The 26,503-nt window shown below is 45.5% G+C and overlaps 1 protein-coding gene across 1 annotated transcript in view; it reads left to right on the forward strand.

Moving 5' to 3' along the window:
- RFX4 (regulatory factor X4) overlaps window positions 1-26,503 on the forward strand; it is a 74,892-nt gene that overhangs the window by 40,027 nt on the left and 8,362 nt on the right. Inside the window, exons 9-14 of the mRNA XM_028150164.2 lie at window positions 1,149-1,243; window positions 1,561-1,678; window positions 11,017-11,136; window positions 11,474-11,635; window positions 23,935-24,097; window positions 26,044-26,182. Coding sequence (XP_028005965.1) covers window positions 1,149-1,243; window positions 1,561-1,678; window positions 11,017-11,136; window positions 11,474-11,635; window positions 23,935-24,097; window positions 26,044-26,182 — 797 coding nt within the window. The remainder of the gene's footprint in view (window positions 1-1,148; window positions 1,244-1,560; window positions 1,679-11,016; window positions 11,137-11,473; window positions 11,636-23,934; window positions 24,098-26,043; window positions 26,183-26,503) is intronic.

Genomic DNA, 26,503 nt, shown 5'->3' on the forward strand with positions numbered 1-26,503 from the left:
CTGTCCCTAACTTGCCCTCTGACTTCCAGTGGATCATGTCACCTCATTAAGACCTAGCTTCCTCATCTGTAAAAAGAGGCGGGTCAACCAAAAGGACTTTTAAAGCCCCTTCTCATTCTGCAATGCTAGGACCTTCCGGTAATCCTGGAAGCTGACCTCAGTGGTGGCTATCAACTAAGTAAAGTGGGACAACCAGCCATTCCAGAGAAATGGGGAACTAAAACCGCACAGACGAGTGAAAACTACAGACGTGTGTGGATCTTGAATTGTGGTTTGATTTACACACACACACACACACACACACACACAAGTCATGATGTTTCAGATCAGAGACCACTGCAGAGATGGTTCTGTTTTCTCAGTGCTCCTCTGCTTGCAGAGTACTTCCCGACCCATGATCTGACTTGGAGCTGAAGCCAGGGGGGAAGTGGTACGATTATCCAACTTTTCCTAATGCAGAACTGAGGGCACAGCAATTGCTTCCTTCAATCCAAAAATATTTATCAAGCATCTACTATTTAGGTAGCAGAAGCTGATCAGGCTACTGCCCAGTACAGTTGTGGTTTAAAAACATTTGAATGATCAAATGTGCCCTATCATGGGGCATAGAGCAAGAGAGCAACAGCGCTGCTGTCCACTCAGGCCAGCCAGCACCCACGGGTAACAGCTGCATCACAGGTCATGCCCCAGCTAACGAAGACAGCGGACAAAAATGCACGCATGCACACACACACTCACCGCATCACAGGATTATGAGTGATATACTGAAGGCAAAATACAGAAAGTAAAATGCTATGAATGTATAGAAGGACATGGTCAGTGCTGGTAAGGGGCACAGAGTGGGTAGAAAGGATTTCAAGGAGGGACATGTCCCCTGGGCCATTAGGAACCAAGCAGTGCAAGTAGAGGGAAGTGCCTGAGAAAAGCAGGACTTGGGGGAATGGCGAGGATGACGGGGTGGCTGGGTAAAGCACTCACAGGCATGGGGATGAGCCGGGAAGGGTAAGTTGGGGCGTATTTTCCAAAGCCTTGAATGCCCTGCTAAGACTGGGGATTTCATTTCTTCAGTTGTATGCCTTTGTTCTTCTTAAGATGCGTCTCTGCTTAAACCCAGTGTGGTGATGTGTGGGCTCTCCTCTGTTTGACAGTGTATCAGGAGTTCGACCACCTGCTGGAGGAGCAGTCGCCCATCGAGTCGTACATCGAGTGGCTGGACACCATGGTGGACCGCTGTGTTGTGAAGGTTGGTGGACGGGAGTGGGAGGTGCAGCCCTGGGCCCTGCAGCCCTGCAGCGAGCCACCTGGAGGTTCCTCAGCGGCCACGGGGCCCCGGTCTCCCTCCTCTGCTTCAGCCAGGCCAGCACCTGTTATGCACGTTGGGCCTTGATGAGAGAGCTCATTTTTTCACAAGTATTTTTGCTGATAGAAACAAAAAGTTGAAAATCATTGCTCCATACTTTGAACTTGGAGACCTTACATAAGCCTTCCCTGTCAATTTCTAAAGACAGTGCTAAATGAAGGGTCAAGTCCAGCATGTTAAAGTCATTCGCTCTCTCGTAGGTGGCCGCCAAGAGACAAGGGTCCCTGAGGAAAGTGGCCCAGCAGTTCCTCCTGATGTGGTCCTGCTTCGGCACCAGGGTGATCCGGGACATGACCTTGCACAGTGCCCCCAGCTTTGGTAAGGCCCCAGCACTGCCCGCCGCCAAACACTGCTTTCTCTGGGCCCTGCGCCGCCCCCTCCAGGTCACCTCTTGGAGTCAGCCACGGTGTTACTGGCTGTCTCTGAGGCCACAGGACATTGCCCTGAAATGTACCTGTTCTGGGGGACACCATTTTCTTAGAGCTTTCAGGGAGAAAGGCGAATTGTGAGTAGTCAAGGTGAAGAGTGCAAATCTGAAAGTGGGAGGTTGGCCCAGACAGTATCTGAGTTTAGAGAGGAATGGATGGCAGTGGCTGGGCTCCCAGTTTGCCAGATGTGCCGAGATTGTGCTTCCGCGGGGCGACGTTGCCGGGTTCCACCGTGTGCACTTCCCAAGCCGGCCCGTGAGGAAGCCCCGGAGATTGAGCATTTTCAGGGGCTTGATTGGCACTCCAGCGATGGGTAGACTGTCTAATCCCTAGAAGAGGACTTCCCATTCATTTCCTTTTGTCTTACCGACCCTTCGGGTTCTCCTTACTTCAGGAGACATCCCTACTCCCAGTCCTCAGCTACTGTTTTCCTGGGAGGGGGGCTGGTGGCGGGGAGCTTGAAATCTGCCCTGGGGTGTTTATAACAGCCTCTTCGGGCAGAAGCCCAACCGCCGCTGGGGGTGGGTGCTGTGCTCCCTTGTGGGACCCCGTTTTCTGTTTTCCCTCGGAAAGAATGGAATATACATTGAGTCCAGGTCATCATTAGCAAAGTGAGGTGCGACTTTAAGGCATTATCAGACATTGGAAATCTCAAAACATTTTGGCCTCAATTTTCTAGGCATTTCAGCAAAGGGCTGTTGGTAAATTTTCTGGGTAATTGCTTCAGCTCTCTATTTTACTTTGCAAGTAGCAATGTGGTTTCGTTTCTCATTATCTCCAATTAAGCCAATCAGCTCTGGGCTTTGCTCGGGGTTTAATTTGACAAGTTTCCATCCAGCTTTTTATGGTCTTGTCACCGTTTTCCAGTTGTGCTATACAACCAAGTGACTATGTGGTGAAACAAAGAAGGCGCTATTTTTTCTGAACAGCTCCGTCCATGAAAGACTGTGTTTACCCAATTGGAGAGGCGTTTGTGGTGGATTTCTTTCATCTCCGCCTCGGGAGGGTCTCCGGCCCTGCCTGCACCCATTCGTTCTGGGCTGTGTGTGCAGGGGCAATGGTGGCGGCGACCTGGGCAGGGCCATCAGGCGTGGCGTTTGATGGCTTCCAGTTCAGCGCAGTTAGTGTTAGCACATGTTACCTCTGGCTCTGGGAAAATCACCCGTGGAGAACTGCTTTCAGTTAAGCGGGTGGTTGGAAAATACTTGAGATTTTTTAAATTGTTTCAAAATCAAAGAATCAACAATATCACACACATATACACATCCACAAAGCATGCCTCTTTTCCTTTATCTTTTATTCTTCAATTTGCTGCTGCTTAAACTGACTATGTATCTTATCAAGTACCCTTCTTTAGACAGGGAAAGTAATTCACTTTACACTATTCTTTGAAATTCATTTGTTTTTACTAAGTTCACAGTCAATGTGATAAAGGCAGTTTGGACAGTAGAACAATTAGGGTTTATGAATGAGTTGAATTTATGGCTAAGAAATATTGTTCCTTAAAATGTGTTTATTTCTTTTTGAAGCACACACAATTTTAGGATATATTGGCAACTCGGGCAAATGGCAAAAACGGTCACAAATCTTTTAGAAAATGAAAGAAAGAGATAGTAACCCAATATCACTTTTGCAGTATCTTTCGACCCTAAACAAGATTGAAATACCTGCTTCCAAGGCCATTTCGCAAACTATCTGAAACGGTCCCGCTCCTCGGACTCATTGTGGAGTTTTGCGCTTGGGGTGACATGCAAGTTGAAAGAATTTGTGGCCGACAAAAGCCCAGCTCCCCCTTTCTCCTGTCTATGTCAAAGACACAGTTGGTGGTTGTATTTGGGTCATGTGTCCCCTGTATAAAAACAGCTAATTAGGAAAAAGAGCCCTCTGTTCCCTGGCCCCACCCCCAGCCCAGGGGCCAGCTCCATCTATCTGATAGCCTCACACACTCCTGTCGCTGTGAATGTGCGAGGCTGTGTGTCAGGTAGCAGGCTGCCCAGCACAGGGATCGTGTGGAATCTGACAGTGATCCCACGGGGGACTCGATCACCTCTTCCCAGAACAGCCTCTTTCAAAGGTGGTTGACTCCTTTCTTCTCCTTAATTCCTTCTCACTCTTTTCTCCCTAATTCCTTTTCATTGAGAAAGCCTATGAACTAAAGTAGCTGTGAACTAAAGTGCCAGACTTTCTTTCTTGCAGCAAGCAGCGGTTTCTAACCAAGTTAGTTGCACAGGTAGGCTAGCAGGCAATGAGCTTTGAGCCGTTGCAGAGCTGAGGAAATGAGAGTTTTTATTTAAAAAACCAACCAACCATGTTTTCAGGTGCCTGCCCTGACTTCAGTTCTTAGGATACCTGGGTCTCGGTCGGCACAGGTGCCTTTGCCCGTTCACTCTGGGCTTTCACCAGCTGCCCCTGATCTCACGGGAACATCAGGAAGGCCACACGAGTTCCAGAAGTACTCGGCACAACACGGCTTGAAATCAGCCTGGGTTTGATGGCTAAGGGAGCAGCATCGCATATCATCCCCCAGGTTTTCGCGTTTTTACACACTTGTTTTCTGCTCGCTTCAAAGTTCACTCACTTGGCGGGCAGGGCCGGGAGGCCACATGGGAGTGGTTCTGTCAGGGATGGGCCGCCAGACCAGCAGCCACGCCGAGCCTTCCAAATGGCTGCGCTGTGCGTGAAAGTCCTGGCCTGGCTCTCTTCCCCAGAACCTGCTAAACTATAGAATCTTGATGTTGGAGGTGTCACCCGGGCCTCCACCGAGCACTAGGAGGCAGGAATCACTTCCCCGTATGCAGGAGAAGGAAACAGGGATCCAGAGATGAGAGGGAACTTGCCCACGGGCACACAGCAAGTTGAGTGGAGCTCCCCCTGGCATCTCTTGCTATGATGGATCTTGTGTTCTCTCTGCTAAGCCACACTGCCACTTGCCTCTTCGAACTTTCTCCAGTGATATACTACTAATAAAAACAAAGTAACATTTGTTGAGGGCCTCGTATATATGACCCCTGATATTGGGTGCTTTCTGACTTAATTCTCACAGCCACCTGAGAGGTCCCTTATTCGTGCCCTCGATGTGACAGATGAGGAACCTGAAGTAGACATGCAGCAAAGGCAGGACAATGATAATCATGGTAACAAATGCGTAGGAAGCACATACTGCCCTTGATGCTCATGTTAACTCCGCAGGGCAGATAATAACAGGTACCTTTTCCCAGAGGGGGAAGAGAGCTTGCAGGCTTTCTTGCCCAAGATTAATGTGGTGGGGCTCTGTTTCACAGTCAAACCTGCCCGACCACAAATCCCATGCTTTTCCAATGACCACAGTTAAGACAAATACCCTGGGCTCAGATGCATGTACAAAAAGACTAAACAAATTTATTTAATCCTTATGGTTTTTTAAAGCTATGAGAGAAAAGAACAATAATTAGACTATCATGAGTCTTAAGAGGTACCAGAAGACAATGGAATAATATCTTTAAATACTGAGAACAAGAACTGTCAACCATTATTCAAGACTGAAGGCAAAGTAGAGACATATTCAGTTATACCAAGACTGAGAGACTTTGCCACCTATAGAACATCACTTAAAAAAAAACACAAAAAACATGATGAAAGGATGCTTTTCAGCAAGAAGAAAAACAAAGCCATGGTGAAGGTCTGGAGTACAACAAATAACAATGTTCCAGTTATTTTTGCTGTATAACAAATTACCCCAAAGCTTAAGTGGCTTAAAGCAATCATTTTATTATTCTTATGAGTTCTGTGGGTCAGGAATCTGGGCAGGACACAGCAGGGATGGCTCTTCTCTGCTTTGAGATGTCTGGGACCTTAAATGGGAAGGCCCAAAGCTAGTGGTGAGTCGACAGCTTGAGGCATCTTCCCTCATGTGTCTGGTGCCTGGGCTGGGATGACTTTCGGACCAGGACTGCAGACCAAGATGCCTGCAGGTGGCCCTTCTATGTGGCTTGGTTTCCTCACAGCATGGTAGCTTCTGAACAGTTCGGCTTCTCACATGGTGAGCTCGGGGCTCCAGGTGCGAGCGTTCTAAGGAGCAAGGCACATTGCCTTTTATGACCCAATCTCACCAGTTAAACAGAGTCACTTCCTCCACACCTTGTTATCCAAAACAGTCACAAGCCTACTGAGACTGAAGGGGTGTGTAGACCCCAAATTCTCCCTGAAAGAAATGTCAAAGAATTTGAGGGCCCCATTTTAAGGTGAGAGAAAATTTAAAATATATAAGTTCAACTAGCTATTGCTTCTAATTTGAAAATGAATTTTTGTATGTTTATAAAAGGTAAAACCAAATTCTAGGAAATAATAGATCATGGGGTGGTGGTAAGAGAAGCTTCAAGGAATAGTTAAAGCATGCTAAGGTCTTGGACTACTAAATACAGCCAGGTGGTGAGTATACCAGTGGGTTTTTTGTGGGGGTTTTTAAAGTATTTTGTATTGATATTTAAGAGAGAGAGGAAGGGAGAGAGAGATAGAAACATCGATGAAAGAGAAACATCAATTGGCTGCCTTATGCACGCCCCCCCCCCCCCCCCAGGGACCTAGCCCGCCACCTGGGCATGTGCCCTGACTGGGAATTGAACTGGTGACCTCTTGGTTCCTGGGTCAACGCTCAGTCACGGAGCCACTCCAGCCAGGCTACCAGTGTTCATGTTTATTTTTTGATAGTATTTATTGCTTTTGAGAGAGAGAGGAAGGGAGAGGGGGAGAAAGAGAGAAAAACATTGATGTGAGAGAGAAACATTGATCTGCTGCCTCCAGGATGTACCCTGACTGGGGATCGAGCCCAGAACCTGAGCATGTGCCCTGACAGGGATTCAAACCGGTGACCTTTCAGTGCACAAGACCACACTCAAGCAACCGTGCCACACTGGTCATGGCCCAATAATCTTAATGAATGATTTCTGCTTACTGAGGACACTGTAGCTTTTGTGGAGTCAGGGACTATTGAGCTTTAAGTTTCCGTTCCACTTGGAGCACTTAGCACAATAGTAGACAGGTAGCAGTAGCTCCACAAACTCGTATTGTTTGAAAGATGATAGAAAATTATCAAACTGTCTGGGTAACAACTTAGAGCCATTAAAGAAGAGAGCTTGAAGCCCCAAATGAACACTTCCCCTGGAAAAGCTGATGACCAAGTCCAGCTCTGATGTTTTCTAGCGGTGTGGTCGTAGGCAAATTTCTTCTCCTCAGATCTTTGTCTCCTTGTCTTATAAAATAGGAAGGTTGTTTCTTTCCATCCTGTTGACTTAGAGCAACAACTCAGCAAATATTTCTTCATTTTGGAGATAGTTTCCTTTTAAGCATTTGATGCTACCTTTTGACTTCTTTTACTCTGTGAACAAGAGAGTTATAGGATCTTAGAATATTAGAAACAAAAGGGACCTTAGTGATAATAACAATAGTTAGCATTTATTAAGCATCTAGTGCAGTGGTTCTCAACCTTTCTAATGCCGCGACCCTTTAATACAGTTCCTATGGTTTCCGATGGTTATAGGTGACCCTGCTAGCCAAAGTTCCCTCTCCTATGACCATCGGAAAACACAGATATTTACATTACGATTCATAACAGTAGCAAAACTACAGTTATGAAGTAGCAACGAAAATAATTTTATGGTTGGGGGTCACCACAACACGAGGAACTGTATTAAAGGGTCGCGGCATTAGAAAGGTTGAGAACCACTGATCTAGTGTGTACTTGTCCTCATTATGGTACTTCGGTAACATAGGTTTACTGTTCCCCCCTTTTAGAGGGCCATGTTGCAGGATGATTGAATCAGACAGTCATGGGTTCAATTCCCAGGTCTGCCACTTAATAACTGTGTGACATTGGACAACTACTTTACTACTCTAACATTCTAAGCTTCAGTTTCCTCCTTTAGAGAAGTAGAGTAACACTCATCTCATACAGTTGTGATGAGGATTAATTGCAACAATAAATCTACAGTGGTTAAACATAGTGGTTGCCATGAGCAAGGGCTCAGTGAATGACTTAATTTGTTTTCAACATTTACAAAGTTTAACTCATCTAAGATTCCAGTTACTAAATGGCAGAGCTGGATCTCACCTGGGCAGTTTGATCCAGTGCCCATGCAATTACCCTCCCCAGTGGTTCACAAGACCCATTTTGGGGAAGTGGATGGAAAGTTTAGTCTTGGAGACTGCATCTCACAGTAACTCGGTAAAACCTGAATCTTGCTGATTTCCAAGTGGGGTCAAAAAACAGACACAGCCCCCTGGGTTGGAGGAGGAATGTGGAGAAAGTACAGGATGGGAGACTTTGGCCTGGAGCCTTGTGGGCACAAGGATGGGAGGCTGTGGCAGGCTCCCTAGAGAAGGGCTAAAGGAGTAGATGTGCATGACCTGCTGGGCACCCACTTGGTCTCAGAGTTCAGGCAGAGATTTTCCTCTATAGCTTTCCTAAGCCAAAATAATTTATCTGAGATGAATGGGGTGGGGTGGGGGGTGGGATATGCAGAAGCCAGGTACCACTAAGGGGAAAATTGATAAATTCCACCAAAGAGGAGTTACCCCAAAGCCCCCAACTGGCCCCATCACTTTCTTCTGAGATTTGAAAGGGCGTATAGCTCACAACTCAAATGGCCCTTCCAGAGACCCAGTCCTTTATGCCACCTGGGTCTTACAGCTATGAGGAGATGGACTAGGTCAGTGGTCGGCAAACTCATTAGTCAACAGAGCCAAATATCAACAGTATAAGGATTGAAATTTCTTTTGAGAGCCAATTTTTTTAAACTTCTTCTAACGCCACTTCTTCAAAATAGACTCGCCCAGGCCATGGCATTTTGTGGAAGAGCCACACTCAAGGGGCCAAAAAGCCGCATGTGGCTCGCGAGCCACAGTTTGCCAACCACGGGACTAGGTGATCTATAGGGGAATTGGAGCAGATTTCAGAGCCAGTCCAAACAGGCGAATCCCTACTGGATTACTGATGGGAGACTCATTTCCTCACCTGTAACAGAGGATAATACCACCCATCTCACAGTTTGTTGTAAGGCTGAGACCTGTGTTAATTACTCAGCATAGTCTCGGCAGAGTAAGCACTCAATATAAGGTAAGTGAAGATGATTATGACAGCAGTGATGACAATGATAATGGTGGTGGTGACGATAACAGAATCACAAGAAAAATAAAGCCAGAGAGTCTCAGAAGGCCTCTAAATAAGTAAACTAGATCTTCTGGATGGTCTAATAATCGAATTGACATGAGACAGATTAAGAGGAGAAAATAACAAAATGCAATTATGTATGTACAAACAGGGTTCCATATGAATATGAGACACAAGGACAAATCAGGAGAAGGGAGGCTGTGGTTTGGAACTTCAAAGGGCTGGAAGGCAATCATATGGAGTTGAAAAAGCAAATGTTTGGGAAAGAAGTGTTTGCTGAGCCATCTTTAACAAGGGGTTCCAGACTTATTTCATTTTGCATAATACCCTCCAGGTCCATCCATGTGTTGCAAATAGTTAGATTTCATTTTTTTATGGTTGAATATACATAACACAATTTTTTAATCCACTGGTCTATTGGTGTGGAATCTAAATAACAAAATACATGAACAAACAAAACAGAAACAAACTCATACATACAGAGAACAGATTGATGGTTGCCAGAGGGAAGGGGGTTTGGGGGGAGTGAGTAAAAAGGTGAAGGGATTAAGGAATACAAATTGGTAGTTAAAAAATAGTCATGGGGATGTAAAGATCAGCCTAGGGAATATAGTCAATAATATTGTAATAACTATGTATGGTGCCAGGTGGTACTTGAATTATCAGAAGGATCACTTTGTAAATTATATATGACTAGAAGCACAGTGCACAAAATTCGTGCACTTGGGGGGCGTCCCTCAGCCTGGATTGTGAGAGGGCGCAGGCCAGGCCAAGGGACCCTACTGGTTCGGGGCCCGGGAGGGATGCAGGAGATTGGCCAGCCTGGGAAGGACCGCAGGAGGGCTCTAAGGCGTGTCCGGCCTGTCTCGCTTAGTCCTGACCCCAGCAGCAAGCTAACCTGGTGGTCAGTGCACATCATAGCGACTGGTCAACAGGTTGACTGTCTGCCCCCTAGTGGTCAGTGCATGTCATAGGGAGCGGTTGAGCAGCCTTAGCATATCATTAGCATATTATGCTTTGATTGGTTGAATGGCCGACCAGACACTTAGCATCAGGCTTTTATTATATAGGATTGTCCAGCCATTATGCTGTACACCTGAAACTAATATAAAATAATATTAAATGTCAACTGTAATTGGAAAATAAAATTTTAGCCCTAGCTGGTTTGGCTCAGTGGATAGAGTGTTGGCCTGCGGATCAAAAGGTCCCGGGTCCGTTTCTGGTCAAGGGCACGTACCTTGGTTGCAGGCTCCTCAGGCCCTGGCCCTGGCCGGAGGCAACCAATCAATGTGTTTCTCTCACATCGATGTTTCCCTTTGTCTTTCCCTCTCTCTTCCACTCACCCTAAAAATCAATGGAAAAATATCCTTGGATGAGGATTAACAACAACAAAAAAATAATAATAAAAAAATAAAATACATTTGTTTTAAATTGGGGGGAAAAAAACCACCACCAACAATGGGACACAGAAAGGACTTTGATCAAATGGGCCTTGCCAGGTTCCTTTTTGTCTATCACAAACTAGTTCATTTTAAACTATAGTTGTTTATGATGATCTCTCCCTTCCTGGAGGTCCTCTATCTAAGTTCTTTTAGGCAGTTGGAAGAACGTCAAAGATTCTTAGATTGAGCAAGGAAAAGATTGCATTGCCACAAAGTGTAAATGCCACTCACCTATGCTGAGCAGGAGATTAGGCTGAGGATACAGCAAATAAGAGCAACCTCTGAGCCCTGGCTGGTTTGGCTCAGGGGATAGAGCATCAGCCTGTGGACTGAAGGGTCCTGGTTTGATTATGGTCAAGGGCACATGCCCGGGTTGCAGGCTTGATCCTCAATAGGGGGTATGCAGGAGGCAGCCGATCAGTAATTCTCATCATCGATGTTTCTATCTTTCCCTCTCCCTTCCTCTCTGAAATCAAAAAATATAAAGAAGAGCAACCTCTGACATGAGGAGATCATCACTGAGTGGGGACTGAGAGTCAGAACAGATCTTCCGAGCACAGTGTAACCTGTGCTGTTGACCAGGCCGAGGGGCAGCTGTGTGCTGACACGACTCACCCTTCTGTCTGGGTCTTCTCTCACCAGGGTCTTTTCACCTAATTCACTTGATGTTTGATGACTACGTGCTCTACCTGTTAGAATCCCTGCACTGTCAGGAGCGGGCCAATGAGCTCATGCGGGCCATGAAGGGAGAAGGAAGCACTGGTAAGCCAGCACTGCCCTGGACATTGCCCTACATGGCAGTTTGATTTGTGTCCTTACTTCTGTGCTCTGTGGTTCTTTATTTAGCTCTGTACCCCTGAGAATGTAGCTATGGCGAGCAGGTCATGTGGCATGAAACCGGTCATGTCTTCTTCTTTAGAATGGGCATGTGGTATATGGGCATTGCCTTGGGTGCCATGATGGTGATGGGAAACCAGAGAAGGGCTTTAAGCAGAGGAGTGACAATGCAGAGTAGAAAGACTGTCATTTTTTAAAGCCCCTTAAAGACAACTCACCTTGACCTTTGGCTATAAGAACCCACCCTTTTCTCTACTCATAGCAGAAGTCCAAGAAGAGATTATCTTGACAGATGCTGCCCCACCCACCCCTTCACCAGTGCCGTCGTTTTCTCCAGCAAAATCGGCCACGTCCGTGGAAGTGCCACCTCCATCCTCCCCTGTCAGCAACCCATCCCCTGAGTACACTGGCCTCAGCACCACAGGTAATAAAAGGTCCCCCAAGGCTCTGAGTGGGGAGTTGACGTTTAAAGCAAGAACTTTCTGGATAAATATTCATCTCTCTAGCCCCACTCCCCAACATGGCCAAAAACCTGAGTATTTTCATGGATTTTTAGATGACTTGCAGTTATTCATTTGTACATATTCTTTAGGCTTCTGTTTTCAAGTTGGCAGATTAAGTACATGATAAAATTTCCATCCTTCCAAAATCTAAGCCACTAAACTGATTAAAATTATATAAAACATAAATTAATAGACATTCTTGAAAACAAGAACCACAAACAGAGGCAGCTGTGGAAAGGGGTCAGACAGAAAGCCATCTCCTAAGCATGACAACCATATTCAACACATGGGAACGACAAGGTGCACACTGGTGTGTGGGGTCCCTAGGGAAGGGGAGATTCTGGTCAGAGGTATCAAGGAAAACCTCACAAAGGAGGAGGATTTGGCCGGGAACTTGACTTTGACAAAGGTCTGCAAAAGGGCTTTCTGTGCAGAGGCCAGTGTGAGAACACACACAGGGGTAGGGAAGTGTGGGCCTTTTCAGAGACTGGTAAGCTCTGGCTGAAGTGTCATAGGTCCCTGCAGGAGTCACATACGGCTGGGAAGGTAAGCTGGAGACACATCCTGGAGGATCTCCTGCCAAGACAAGGTTTGGAAATGGAAAAGTGATGTTACAGGGATAATAGTAGCTACTCGCTATTGTCCAAATGTTGCTTTACAACATACAAAGGACCTTTGCATAACTATCTCACTTGATATTCACAATAACACTGCAAGATAGCTATTGTTCCATTTTTTGGAGGAAGACTAGAGGGTGAGGAAGGTTACATTCCTTGTCCTGGGTACCATAGTCAGTAGTAGACATCAATGAATTCATTCAAATTCATTCACTCAATTAAACAAATGTTCGCTAATATCCTATACTAGAGGCCCAGTGCATGACATTTGTGCACTGGGGCAGGGGGAGTCCCTCAGCGCAGACTGCACCCTCTTGCAGTCCGGGACCCCTCGGGCAGTCAGACATTCCCTGAGGGCTCCCAAAAGGGTCCAGGCCAGGCTGAGGTACGCCCCCCCCCTCCCCGACTCCACGAATGTCGTGTACTGGGACTCTACTATAATAATAATGACGAGACAATGTGTGTATGTGTGCCTCCACATTATTCCATGTGGTCGCAATCAGATGAGGTAAAAAAGGCCCAAGTGCATTGTTAACAGCGACGTGCTATTCAGATAGAAGGGATTGCTCTTATTAAGGCCTATAAGATGAGGGCTACCGCTGAGAATGCTGCAGGAGTTTAGAGGGAGAAGCCATCAGTTTCTTTCCCATCTGAACGCTGGCAGACAGGGAGAGAGGTGAGACTCAAAGGCAGCCTTGGAAGATACGAAGGGCTCAGCTAAGAAAAGAGAACTGGGTTCACAGGAACAGACGCAGGGACGATCCTCCACTAGATGAGCCCTGGATGGACAGACCAGTCTTTGTGGAGTGGAGGACTCACTATGACTGTGATAATTAATTCATTATCTTTCCATCCCAACATGCTCTACTATTCCCCCAATTACCCAAGTCATCTTCAAGTCTCTCCTCTCCCTAAACTCCTGTATTAGGATCGGCTAAGCCACTGTAACAAACAGATCCAGACATGGATGGAGCTAACACAGTAGACATCTGGTTCATGCTTGCAAACAGTGCTGGCAGGGTGTTTAGGTTGGAGAGGAGGCACATGCTCCTTCAATATTTGCCTCCACCATAGCCCCGGACAGTGGTTCTCAAAGTGTGGTCCGTGGACCAGCAATATCAGCATCTCCTGGGAACTTGTTAGAAATGCTCACTAATAGACCCCATTGCACCTACTGAATTAGAAACACTAGGGGTGGGACCCAGCGATTTGCTCAACAGCCTCCAAGTGATTCTGATGCTCACTGTTTTGAGGACCTCTGCCTTAGGGCTTTGTCAAGCCCTGACCTGAAGGTGGCACGTGGCACTTCCACTTATATTCCGTCACCCAGGACCTAGACACACGGCCTCATGTAACTGCAAAGAGAGGCTGGGAAATGTGTGTCCCCAGGTAGGGAAGGGGGATTCATAGAGGAGACACTGGCATTCATCACCACACCTCCCAAGTCCAGTTGTCTCAGTACTGACCTGGACCGACCCATTCCTCCGGAGTCTAGTCTGTCTGCTTCCACACTGCCTGCCGGGCTTATTTTCCTGAAGCTAAGCCTCCTCAAAGTGCTGGGGCCCCAAGATCACTGCCTCACACCAAACCCTAAAGCTGTCATTCTCCATATCACTTTTCACACCTTCACCTCCAGAACCATCCTTCCGTCCTGTGGGAGAAAACCCTACTCAGCCTTGATGTTTCCATCACCCTCTGGGTCAGAATCTTCCTCCAGATCCTCATAGCATGGGCCTAGTTATATCCTAGTGCCTGCTTAGAGTAGAATTGCTTTCAGAATAGGCTAGGAACCCAATGCTATTTTTTGAAAACTAAATAGGGTAACAGTGCCCTATTTAGGATGTTGTTTTTACCCATTCATTTACTCACATATCTATCCATTTATCCAATAAATATTTCTCTAGTGGCTTCTGTATACTAAACAGTTCAGAGAGCTGGCTATGCAAACAAGAGAATGTGTAGAGGTTAGGGCTCTGATGAGTTACAATGCAAAGTGATGATGCTAAGTTGGGAGAAGGGTCAAGGTATTAGGGGAGCATAGAAGGGGGCCTACAACCTGTATTTGGAGGGCCTGGGAAGGCTGAACAATGAGAGAGAAGGTGTTGCAGGCAGAGGAAGTAAGTAGTACAAAGGCCTGGAGGCAAGGGAGCATGCCATTTCAGGGAACTAGGTATGTATGCCGGCCGTCTTTTGATTAATTCCTTCCCCAAAGTTTCCTGTCTCCAGAACTGGAGCTACTCAGAGAGGAAGCGAGCAGATGCTGAGGAGCCGTAAGGTGCTGCCTCCTCTGCACTCTGCCAGGGGCAGAAACTCGCCAACAAACTCAGTGGCCCTTTGTCAGGACCTGCTGAGGAGCCTGGATTCTTCAGAGTATGGAACAGTAGGGCTGTCAGTAACTGGCATGAGGTGGAGCTCTGATTTCACTTTGGGTACACAGCCAGAGAGGGCTCTCCTCTTCTGTGGAAAGTTGGATTTTCTTTACACCTCAAATCATGTTTTGTTTCCTACTTTAAAGAGAAAGAACATGAGCGCCCCCCCCCCCCCCCCTTCTCTCCATAGTGAGTTGTTGCGGTTCCTGCTTAGAGGGCTCAGGAAGAGGAATTAATTATAGCGAACAACTTTGTTCACTGAAAATAAACAAGGGACGGGAACTGAAGCACTGATCACAGCTCTTCAGCTGCTGGGGGCCGCGGGGGGGGGGGGGGTGGAGGGAGGGCGGGCATCTTCCCAGACTAGAGTTAGGGGGCAGCCACCCACGTCCCGGCCTCACTAGGAGAGGAACCAGGCCAATAAGAACAGCCAGGAGCCAGTGACCTGAGTCATCCTGCCTCAGACCCTGCCCCCACCCGGGGAGACACACATGCAAGTCAGTCAGTGATAACATCCTTACTAAGAAAATAAACAGGGAAATTATGCAAATAAAACAGTTCTGCATTATGAAGCAGAAACAATTTGAGTGCTACCTGTCTTGCGTGTAGCAACATAACAAACAGCGTCTATGGAAACGGGGTGCAGGCGTGTGGAGAGGGGCTTCTGGGAGGGAGGCTCTTCCAAACTCCCATCCAGCCAGAGTCGGCCTGGCTTTTTTCCCAGCAATTTGGAGGTCGCGAGTAGGCAGGTGTGATAGTCAGAGCCACAGCAATACCATAAACGTGTTCAGAGGTTTCTGGGCAATGTGTTCAAGAGTCATAAAAGTAGCTTCTTAGAAATACAAATGTGAACCAGGTTCTCTTCAGATGACTGTAACCTTTGAAGATTTTGGCACATTCCAGCTTTGTTCTCAGATATCTCCAGGGGGCATTAAAAATGTCATCCTACATAAAACCAGGTATAATATTTTTGTCGAGTACCACTTTTGAAATACTCCATCCATAAATTAGACTGGCTCTTGGCATGTATTTGTGGTTCATGGTTTTGGAGGAAACATAAATATAATTTCCTAACAACATGTATGGTTTTATAGATATTGCATTATAAAGCACAAATTATTTAGTGATGATATATACCAAAATAGTAGGAAATGTATTATGGTAGGCTTCCTAAATTGGGGGATTTGTGTAATTTTTCATTAGGCAACACTGTAAATTGGGAAGCAATTATGCATCTTATAAAATGCATTTGCCATGTTTCTTTTTTAAAACATTAACTCAGCATATAGTTTCCATGCCCAGTTAATTTTTATTTCCATCTTAAAATTATTGCTTATTTATATACCATTGCTTTCCAAAAAGGATCTGAAGTGTTAACAGAAAAAATGAAGCAAAACCAATTTTTTAAAAAGGGTCCAAACCAAAAAGCAAGAAATAAAGAAGTGGGTAAAACAGAATAAAACCCTTGGCTAAAACAGTTTATTAATGCCTTAGGTGAGATTTTTATGTGATCTCATGATTTAGTTGGGTGTCTAGCCCACTCTGAATGACAGTGCTCGGATGATGGACATATGAAGTCTGACTTATTGAGAGTCAAGGCCAGTCAGGTGTCTGTGATTCTTCCACAAATCAGTGTCTCACTTTTGACAGACACTTCATTTCTCAGCTATGAGGAAGAGAACTGAATTATGTCTGCTTGGTTTAGCACAAAGAGAAAATCAATTCATTGCACAAAACCCTTTGGTATCTTTTTTAATTCCTCACCCGAGGATATGTTTTTATTTATTTATTTATTTATTTTAGAGAGAAGGGCAGGGGAAGAGAGGGGGGAGGGAGAGAAGTGTGAGAAATATCCACCAATTATCGGATCGACCCCACAACCTAGGTATGTGCCCTGACAGGGAATCAAACCCGCAGCCTTTTGGTGCATGGGATGACTCTCCAACCAAAGAAGCCACCCGGCCAGGGCTCCATTGTATCTTTTTGATACAAGGATTAGTGAATACAAAGCAGTAGAGATAAGGAGTTATGAATCACTATGAATACAGCCACTCTGCTTCTCTATATCTAGGTCTGTGTCCACACCTGTATACATGTATTTCTAAGTGTGTTTTCTTAAGACTATATATAGTAATTGCTTTTAAAAGGGAGAAAAATGAAAGGGAAAGGAAAGGAATATCAGGCACCAAAAACTGAACCTGAGGCATGGCCAATTTCAATTGTGCATGTTCAAGTCTATGACAATGCCATGGTAAAGATGGTTCAATGTTCCACTTCAGCAGATTTCCACAAGCGGATATCTATGATTCTCACACATCCTTTTTTTCCTCCTAACCTTGTGAGCTTGCCACCGCCCTCATGTCTCAGCAAAGTTCAGAAACCATAACTTTCTTTAAGGAAAACTGGTCTCTTCCTCCTCGGGAGTGTGGCAGGTGATACCAAATTGCCCTGTCCGCTTAACATGGCATTGGGCTGCAATCTTTAATGTCACTTAAAGCAAAATGTGAAGCTCCCACTCTGCCCTGGTCAGGCCACCAAAGGGTTCTAAGACCTTGTTTATGATGTCATTTTAAGTATTCCCTCCTTCAACAATGACAATAAAAGTTAACTATTAAACTCGTGTTTTCTCCTTCCCACCATGGGTTCCCTACAACACAAAACCAGCAAATTAAATCACTGAGATGCTAGGATGCGTAAAGAAATAAAGCAAGTTCCTCATAAATGGCCCTAACTGTAGAACATCTGGCCTGCCCAGCTGCGTTTTCTCTACTTCAGTGGCGGGTATAACAAAGATAACTGGCCCCTAGTCTTTCCAAATAACAAAAGCTCAGTTATTCTGAGGGCAGCTACACTGAGTGGGGTATGCCGGACACTGTGGCCCTGCCTCTCAGCCCTCGATGACTCATCACAGAACTTCCTCCTCCTCCATCCCTGCTGCCTCCTTTTCTTTAAATGAATGAAATAAGGAAATGTAAGCTGGGATTAAAAATAGGTGGTTAATCTGTTCTTGACTTCATACCATCAGGGTCTTGGCTTGGTGTTGGGACCTTTGGGTTTGCTCATCCATTCATTTGTTCATTCCCTGTATTTCGTGTCTAATCTGTGCCATGACCTGGGGGTCCGGAAGTGAGGAAAACAGGCATGGTCCCTGTTATCATGATACTTATATTCTAGTGCAGGGCTAGGGAACATCTGGCTGCAGGTTGTAGAAGGCCTGCAAAATCATTTGGTCTGGCCCTGCCAAGGCAACTGCAAGCGGGACTCGAAATTCAATAAATCTAGGAGTTGTGGTGTTTTTTTTATAGCAACATAAATGTATATTAAGTGAATTATATTAAAGTGAACAATGTTATAAATATCTAAATGGCCCTTGGCAGGAAAAAGGTTCCCCACCCCTATTCTAGTGGGTAAAATAATCAATGCAGAAATAAACCACCAGGTAGATATATAACTTCAAATGTCATAATGAAAATAATAGTATACTATGAAATGGTATAAAATGGGGACCCACCTTAGCTGTTTGTCAGAGAAGGCCTCCCTGAAGAGGTAACAAGGAGTTAGGCAGGTTGGGGGAGGAAAAGAATGTTTGGGGTAGTAGGAACAGCTTGTGCCCAGGTCCGAGGCAGACGAGCCTGGCAGGTGGGACTGACTAGTGTCTGGGAAGAGTGGAGAGTGGCAGGAGAGGAGCTGCAGAGGCAGGCGGGGCCAGACCAGGAATCAGCATCTCTCTGGGAATGGATTGTTTTGCTGCCCCTGCTCAGTTCTGTCAATTAGAGTTTGGCCATGGAACTATTGATCAAGTTTAACTTGGATGAGTTTTTCCACTTCAGCAAGAATTCTCCTTAAGTACGATTACATTGAGGAGAACTGATAGCCAATGGGATTTATATGTATATATCTATGTATATAAAAGCCTAAGTGACTGTTACAACTGGTGGATGGGTCGCTATGACGTGCACTGACCATCAGGGGGCAGACGCTCAATGCAGGAGCTTCTCCCTGGTGGTCAGTGCACTCCCACAGTCAACCTCCCATGCTGGCCAACCTCCCAGGGTCCCTCCCCCCAGCCAGCTGGCCATGATTGGCCCGATCACCAGGCCAAGGGACCCCACCTGTGCACGAATTTGTGCACTGGGCCTCTAGTAAATATATAAAATATTTTCTTTCCCTGTCTCCATCTTGAAGATTACATGAAATGCTTGTTTAATATCAAATATTGTCAAGCACACTGTTCAAATGGAACTTCTTGTGATGATAGAAACATTTTTAATCTGAGCTGTCTAAAACAGTAGACACTAACAACATGTGGCTACTGAGCACTTGAAATGTGGCTTGAGCAACTAAAAAAACCTGGATATTTAATTGCATTTAAATTTAAATACCCACCGATGGTTAGTGGCTACTGTTTTAGGGCAGAGCAGCTCTAGAGTCTGGACATACTTAAAGGGGCTTATTTCCCAGGAAGGTACTAACAAAAGGCTTAGGTTAGCTCAAAACCTGAGCAACATCTGGGATGGTTCATAGAATCCTAGTGGGAAAAAGGTTCAAACAGTTTAGCCCAAGATCTGAAGGAAGTGCATGGCCAGAGAGCCTGGAAAATAGTCTAAATTTTCACCAGTATGCACCAGCCTCACAACTTCTGACTTTTAATGGCCCTCAACATGCAGGGTGCATGGCAGGAGGCAGTGTGTTGCGGAGCCTTGCCACTCAGTGTGGTCCATGGACCAGCAACATTGTCATGATTGGGAAGCTTGTTAAAAATGCAGACTCCCGACCTCCCGAATCAGAATCTGCATTATAACAAGAATGCCAGGGATTCAAATGCACATTCAACTGTTAGAAGTGGTTGTTGTGGAAAGGCGTTGGAGCTGGGCAGGTCTGGGTTCAAATCCCAATTCTGCCACTTACCTGAGCAAGTCTTGGGTCTCAATGTTCTCACCTAAAAAGGAAGGTAATACTTACTGAAAAGATTATTGTGAACGTTCAATGAGTTGATGTATAAAAAGAAACTAGCATGAGGTCTGGTTTATGTTGGATGATCAATCAATCATTCATTCAACAATCATTACTGACTGTGCATTATATTCCAAGCACCCTTTCTGTCCTGTGTTTAAAATCCCTTCCAGAAAAATAATATTGGGGGAATAAAATGTTTTGTTGAGAATGGAAAGAAAATATTCCTCTCTAGCAATTTCAATACTATAACATGGACAACTTTTCTTTATAGGATTCTCAAAAACCAGGGGCTCCCAGCGCTGTCCTCAGACTTTCAAATGGGAGTAGAGGAATGGGGAGGGGGAAGGAAGAGAAAGCGAGGGACTTAGACAACTAGAAAAGGTTTGTTATGGTTTTACCAGCAAATGAAAAGCAATTAGAGCTGTCTTAAAAATGAAGTACAAACTGTTAACGGCACAGGTTTTCTTTCATTAGTTTCCTAAAGAAAGAAGCAGCAGCAATTCTCACTGGAGGTCCCACGGGTAGGAAGGGGAGTGCGAGGGGTGTTCTTTTCTGCTACCCTGGCAAAAAGGGTTTCTCACCCAAGCCAGTAGGTGTTAATCTGCTTAAGCCTGCCTGAGTGGGTCTGTTAGGTTGCTGGCACATGGCCATTTAGGGGTTTTGTTTCCCAGACCACAGGAGCCCATTTTTCCAAGAGTTCCACTAGCTTTTTGTTTGATAACGTCTGTTTCTAGAAGCTTTTACTCCTTCAACAACAAATTCAATAGAACAGAAATTTACTGAACACCTACTATTAGGCAGAGCCCTCTGTTGGGGATACAGAGATGAATATGGAACATTTGCTGTGCTCTAGGAGCTCACGAAAAAGTAACTTCTGCTGCTTTGTCTAGGTGACGGCTGTTATCACGCCTCTTCCTACTGCTGGGGGCGGGGAGGGCAGATGGGGGAGGGGAGGAGGAGAGGAGAGAAAATCCTCTGGCCCCCTTCGTTGCCCCCTATCAAGCCCCACTGACCTCGCTGTGCTCTCCTGAGGTCCCAGGGGCTTCAAGGGTTAATTACTTGCTGGATGTGGCTGGTTCATTGTTCTAGCAAACTTCTACCTCCCTCCAGTTCCATTCCCAATTGTATGTAAAATTTGCTTAACATAGTTTAATATTTTTCTTCTCACAGAGGCAATACACATTCATTATAGAAAAAAACATAAGCAAAATGAAGAAAAAATTTAAAGCCACCCTCAATCCTACCACTTGAAGATAATATGTTTTAATAAAAATTATAACAGTAATTTCGTAGGCAGTTCAAAATATAGAGGAGAGTTATCACACAAAATTCAATCACCGGGGACATGATCGGGCTGGGGGTTTTCCTCCCAGTCTTCTTGCAGGTATTATAAATGATGCCTAACACACAGTCTGCTGAAGTGTTCTTCTGGAGGAAAAATACCGCGTAGATGTGCAAAGTGGGAAGGGGTACTTTTAGCCACACTGGCAGTAAGGCTCCAGGCATTTTACAGAAAACGCTGGTAGAAGTTTGCTGTCATTAGCTGAATTATTGCTGCTGTTCAAATATTTCATCCCTGGTGACAGAATCTGACCCAAGAAACTTGTCTTTCTTCCTTGCAACCTGAAATGGGAAATAAAGAGATTTCTACTTTAAGCAAGTCTGACATAAGAATGCCTGAATTCATGAAGAGTGCTTGCCTATCATTAAAAGCCTACCCTGTGCCAGGCTCTGACATGTTATCTCAGTTAATCCTCACAATAGTCCTTCAAGATAGACATTATTATCCCTATTTTGCAGATAATGAAAGAAGGGCTCATAAAGTGTAAGAGCTTACACACAGTCCCTAGGACCCAGAGTACAGAGACATTATGGTAGAGTTAGTGGGAAGTGTAGGGCGACCAGGTTCAGAGCCCCGCTGGGCCGTCCACTCACTGTGGGGCCTTGGGCACGTTTAACATGCTACATTCCCCTGAACTGGACTTTTGTGTGACGTCAGTAGCCTGCAAGTAGTGTTGGCATAAGGAACCATCCTAAGAACCCAAGACGTGGAGTCCATTGTAAGGACGTGTGAAAGAAATTCCTGTGTGTTCTGAGTTCCAAGGACAGTATTCTCCTGAGTGATTTGTTTCTAATCCTGTGGCTTCTAACCTGTCAGCTCCCCCTTTATAGCATTTCCCCTGGAAAACTCCGAGCCAAGTTTAAGGCCCACCTAGAAAGAATCTGGACCTTCAGGGTACGCATGTTTCATCTCATTCCTGATTGCACTTTTTGCTCCAGTTTTGTTTTAACTTCTTCTTTCACCACCTGGGGATGTTATTTCTTTTGAGGGTGTCTGTAATGCACGTAGCACAGTGCCTGGCCTCTATTAGATGCTCAATAAATGGTGTCTTTTTTCATGCTCGTGGGTTGCATCTGTGTCACTTCATAAAAAAAGAAAGACATTATTTGCATTCCAAAAGATTCTCTAATTTACAGGAGGGTTCCATAGACACTTCTTTTAATAATAAACACGTGAATTTAGAATAGGGTGCTATTTTCACAGACCTTTAGGGGTACTCCTTACTGGGTCTCTCTCATGTAACTGGCGCAGTGCTGACCTTCCGGCTCTTCCCTTCCCCCTGCCGTGTCAGGGCAGCTGCTCTCCTGTGCTATTTACAAAGTGTTTGGAATGGAATGGATGGCATTTTTTAAATGAAAACCTTTTCTTTATCTTTCCAGAGAAATTTTAAGATAGAAGTGATCTGTTGCAGAACATACAGAATTAGTGAATCAAGTTTTCTATTTTCTTTTTTAAAAAAATATTTTGTCACTTTATTTACTTTTTATTTATTTATTTATCTTTAGAGAGAGAGGAAGGCAGAGAGAGAGAGAGAGAGAAACATTGATATGGGAACAAAACATCGTTTGGCTGCCTCTTGCACGCCCGTAGCAGAAATCGAGCCCACAATCCAGGCTGGGAATCAGATTGTGGCCTTTCAGTGTACAGGATGAAACCCAACCAACTGAGCTACAACCAGCCAGGGCTTCTCTTCTACTTCTTAAAACTGGCCTCCTAATTATTTAGTTTTTCATGTGTCTACACAGAGGAGTTGAATCCTATTCCCTCCACCTTCTAAAATAGGCTTGATTATTTTCACTATGTCAGCATTCTAGACTTTATCAGAAATTAATTTGATGAGTTTATTGTCCAGTTATTATAAGTTCATTAAATAACATAAGCTTATTTATTATTAGTTATTTCTTAAATTACCATTTTTAAATTCTAAACATCTCATAAAATTCTTAAGCATCTTGAGTGTTTTTAATTTTGTCAATTTCTTTTCTCAGTCCCTAGCACTTCCAAGGTATCCAATTAAAAAATAAATTAGTGGAATTAACAATATGTATGGAATAGGTCATGGTAAGGGTCACTGTCTAATAATCTTCAAAAAGACCTGGGCAAGCAGAGCTCAATAATCTACTTATGTTTGCTTAAAGCAATTTGTTGGATCCTTAACACCTGTTGAGTTGAACGTTGAGAATTTATTTTGCTAGGCCTGTCTGAGCTACATTGCCCCAAGATTTCTTTTGTTCTCTCTCCTTCCCTCCCTCCCTTTCTTCCTATCTTTCCTTTCCCATTTCTTCCTTTTAAAAACTTTATTGAAAGTCTTTTGGCCTCCAGGCTCTATGCTAAACACTGGGGGAGCCAATGGTGGGCAAAATAGAGAAGGCCCCTACCCTCATGGAGTTTATAGTCTGGGGTTGAGGAGTGGAGAGGATAGGCATTAATCAAATCACATTCATTGACGGATGTAGGATTACAAATTGTGGTAGGCACCATCAAGGACTGTAGTGCAGTATGGGGTCTGACCCAGTCTGGGGTTAGGAAACAGCTTCTCTATATTGAGATATCAAGGAAGGAAACGTGAGGGCTCTGGGTTGCAGAAAAGAGCATGTGCAAAGGCCCTGTGGTGCTGGGAATCGTGGTACTCTGGGAAAAAAGGAAAGAAAGATATTATGGCTAGATCAGATAGAACAAAAGCAGGGGGTAGGGGATGCTTCTGGTGAGGTCAGGGGACCAGAGAGACATACGCTTTGTAAATATTTTGGTTTTCAGGTCAAGAAAGCCAAATGAAGAAAAAATGTAAAGCCACCCTCAATCCTACCACTTGAAGATAACCTGTTTTAATAAAAATTAAAAATTTTAAAAGAATTTAAGCCCCTGAAGTGCTCTAAGGAAGAGCTGGCAGTGCGAGAGCTGTACTAGGACTGATGCGTCTTAATTTGTCTCTGCAGGACCGATGCAGTCATACACGTGGTCTCTAACCTACACGGTGACGACAGCGGCGGGGTCCCCCGCTGAAAACTCCCAGCAGCTCCCCTGTATGAGGAGCACTCATGTGCCTTCTTCCTCGGTCACACACAGGATACCAGTCTATCCTCACCGAGAGGAGCACGGGTAGGCGACCTTCCTGGGTTGTTGCCTCACTTTTAAATTTGACTTTAAAGAGCAGGGCTTACTTGGCAGTTGTTTTCTCAAAGGGCAGGAGGAGCGCCACCCAGTGTTTAGTTCTTCCTGTGCCCAGCAGTCCCCACCACGACCAGGTGAGGCGACCCCACTTTATAGATGAGGACGTTCAGACTTGGTTAGTGAAGTTCAGTTCCTCTGAGTCACACGGCTGGTAACCATGGGGTCCACACTGAGCAGCTGTGTTCTTCCCTCTGTACTCCGTTAAAGTCTCAGCTGCACACGCCATTCAGCCATCCCTCGGTGGCTCTTTGTGCGCTCTGCAGCCTTAGAAAGCTTCCTGGCAGGTCCCAGTCTTTCATGTCTGCTCAGAGGAGGGCTTCCCCACCTGAGAGCTGGAGGTCCCTGGAGGGTGGGAATTATGAATGGGGTTCAGGGAATCCCTGTGGGTTCCAATGATGCTTTGGACCCTGAATAATTCAATCATTCATTTTGCCTATATTGTGCAGTGATGTTGCTGTGAGAAATAAACTACAGATCCATTTAAAAGTGTGACCTGAATCACAGTAGCTTTTTGCCATTATGCACTGTCTTTATCAAAAGACACTAATCTTACAATGTCCAATGTGCAGTGATCTGAAAAACACTTACGGTGTTAAAAGGGCCCTTATCCTCAAGAGTGAGGCTCTGCTTTGTGGGTGCAGTGAGCTCCCGAGCCAGGTACCAACAGACCAGCTGTGGGGGATACGGGAGGGGAAGAGGAAGGGGAGGGGAGGAGGAGGAGGACCTCTCAGGTCCCTTCCTCAGGGTGGCCCAGCATAATGCAGCAAGGTGGCGACCCTGAGGATAGGCGCAGGCCTGGCTATTAGTGTACTTGAGCTATTTCCATTGGTTCAGGTGCCCCAGACCGATCTGTAGTGTAGCCATTATTTTTCAGGGGGCTCCTAGGGTATTTCCTCACACATTTAGAATAGATACTGAAAATTATTTCAGAGAGCTTTTTTTTTTTTATTGATTTCAGAGATGAAGCGAGAAGGGAGAGAGAGAAACATCGATGATGAGAGAGAATCATCAATCGGCTGCCTCCTGCACACCTCCTACTGGGGACGAAGCCCGCAACCCCAGGCATGTGCCCTTGATCAGAATTGAACCCGGGACCCTTCAGTCCTCAGGCTGACACCTTATCCACTGAGCCACACCAGCAAGGGCTCAGAGCTTTTTGATTCTGCAGGAAAGGTCGGATAGACACCCACGTGGTCATGGCAGCATCTTTGCTGTAAAGTTGTTCTTAAGAACTGATTAGAATATCCCATGTGCACACAGGATTGTCTTTTTTATGGAGTGTCTTCACACATGTGACCCTCCAAATAAGCATGTGCAGCATGTTCACAGATAGGAGAAACGAGGCTCCGAGGAGCCCGAGAGCCCAAGGTCCCTGAGCTGGAAGGTGGTGGGGCCGGGCTCCCTGAGGCCTGGTTGACAGGCCATGGTGTTTTCTCCCAGGAGAGAGCGCCTGGAAGGTACCACACCCTTCCGCATCATGAGGATGCAGAGGCCTGAACAACACAAAAACATAAATCCCAAAGTAACCTCTTATTTTCCTATTTGACTTCAGGATATCATATGGGGCCTTTTAAGACAACAGGAGTAGAGGTTTCTATCACTAATTACGTTTTGCTCAGGGCGAGCTTTTGTTCCCTGAGCGCTTGCTGGGTGGTAAGGGAGATGTACCCAAGGGAGAAGGAAAATCAACCTGGGAGTTTAACCTTACCACAACAGAGCTACAGAGTGGACATGGTAAGACACGGGGGAAAATGGAAGAAAGAAAGGAAAACAAAAAGGGGGAAAAAACAGATGAGGTTGGTTTTTGAAGACGTCAGACTGATCTGTTCTTCCTGCTATTACTCACAATAGTCAATGTGTTTCATGCATTTTAGATACACAGGAAGCTATAACTATGGGAGCTATGGCAACCAGCATCCTCCGCCAATGCAGAGCCAGTACCCGGCCCTCCCTCCCGAGGCAGCCATCTCTGGACCACTTCACTACGCCCCTTACCACAGGAGCTCTGCACAGGTGAGTCGGTGGTCCTGCTTGCTTGTCCTGGCCAGGTCTACTCATGTAACACAGTGCATAAGCACCTTCTGTATACTGTGTGTGCAGCTGTGTGTCACAGGAAAGGATGGTCTTTTCCTCAGTGTCACTTCGGCCCTCCAGTGGCTGCCCATAGTGGGAGACAACCACGTTCACGCTCCACTTTCTCTCACCCATGCACGTGGGGGCGAACAGTTGTCTTTAGTTCCGCCCGCTCTCACCTCTCTGATCCCAGGATCCAGTTGGCTGCCATGCCTGTTGCCCCTTTTCAGGCAGCCCCGCTCCGATTGGACCTCTCCTTCC

Source organism: Eptesicus fuscus, chromosome 7, assembly GCF_027574615.1.
Source record: "Eptesicus fuscus isolate TK198812 chromosome 7, DD_ASM_mEF_20220401, whole genome shotgun sequence".
Taxonomy (NCBI): Eukaryota; Metazoa; Chordata; class Mammalia; order Chiroptera; family Vespertilionidae; genus Eptesicus; species Eptesicus fuscus.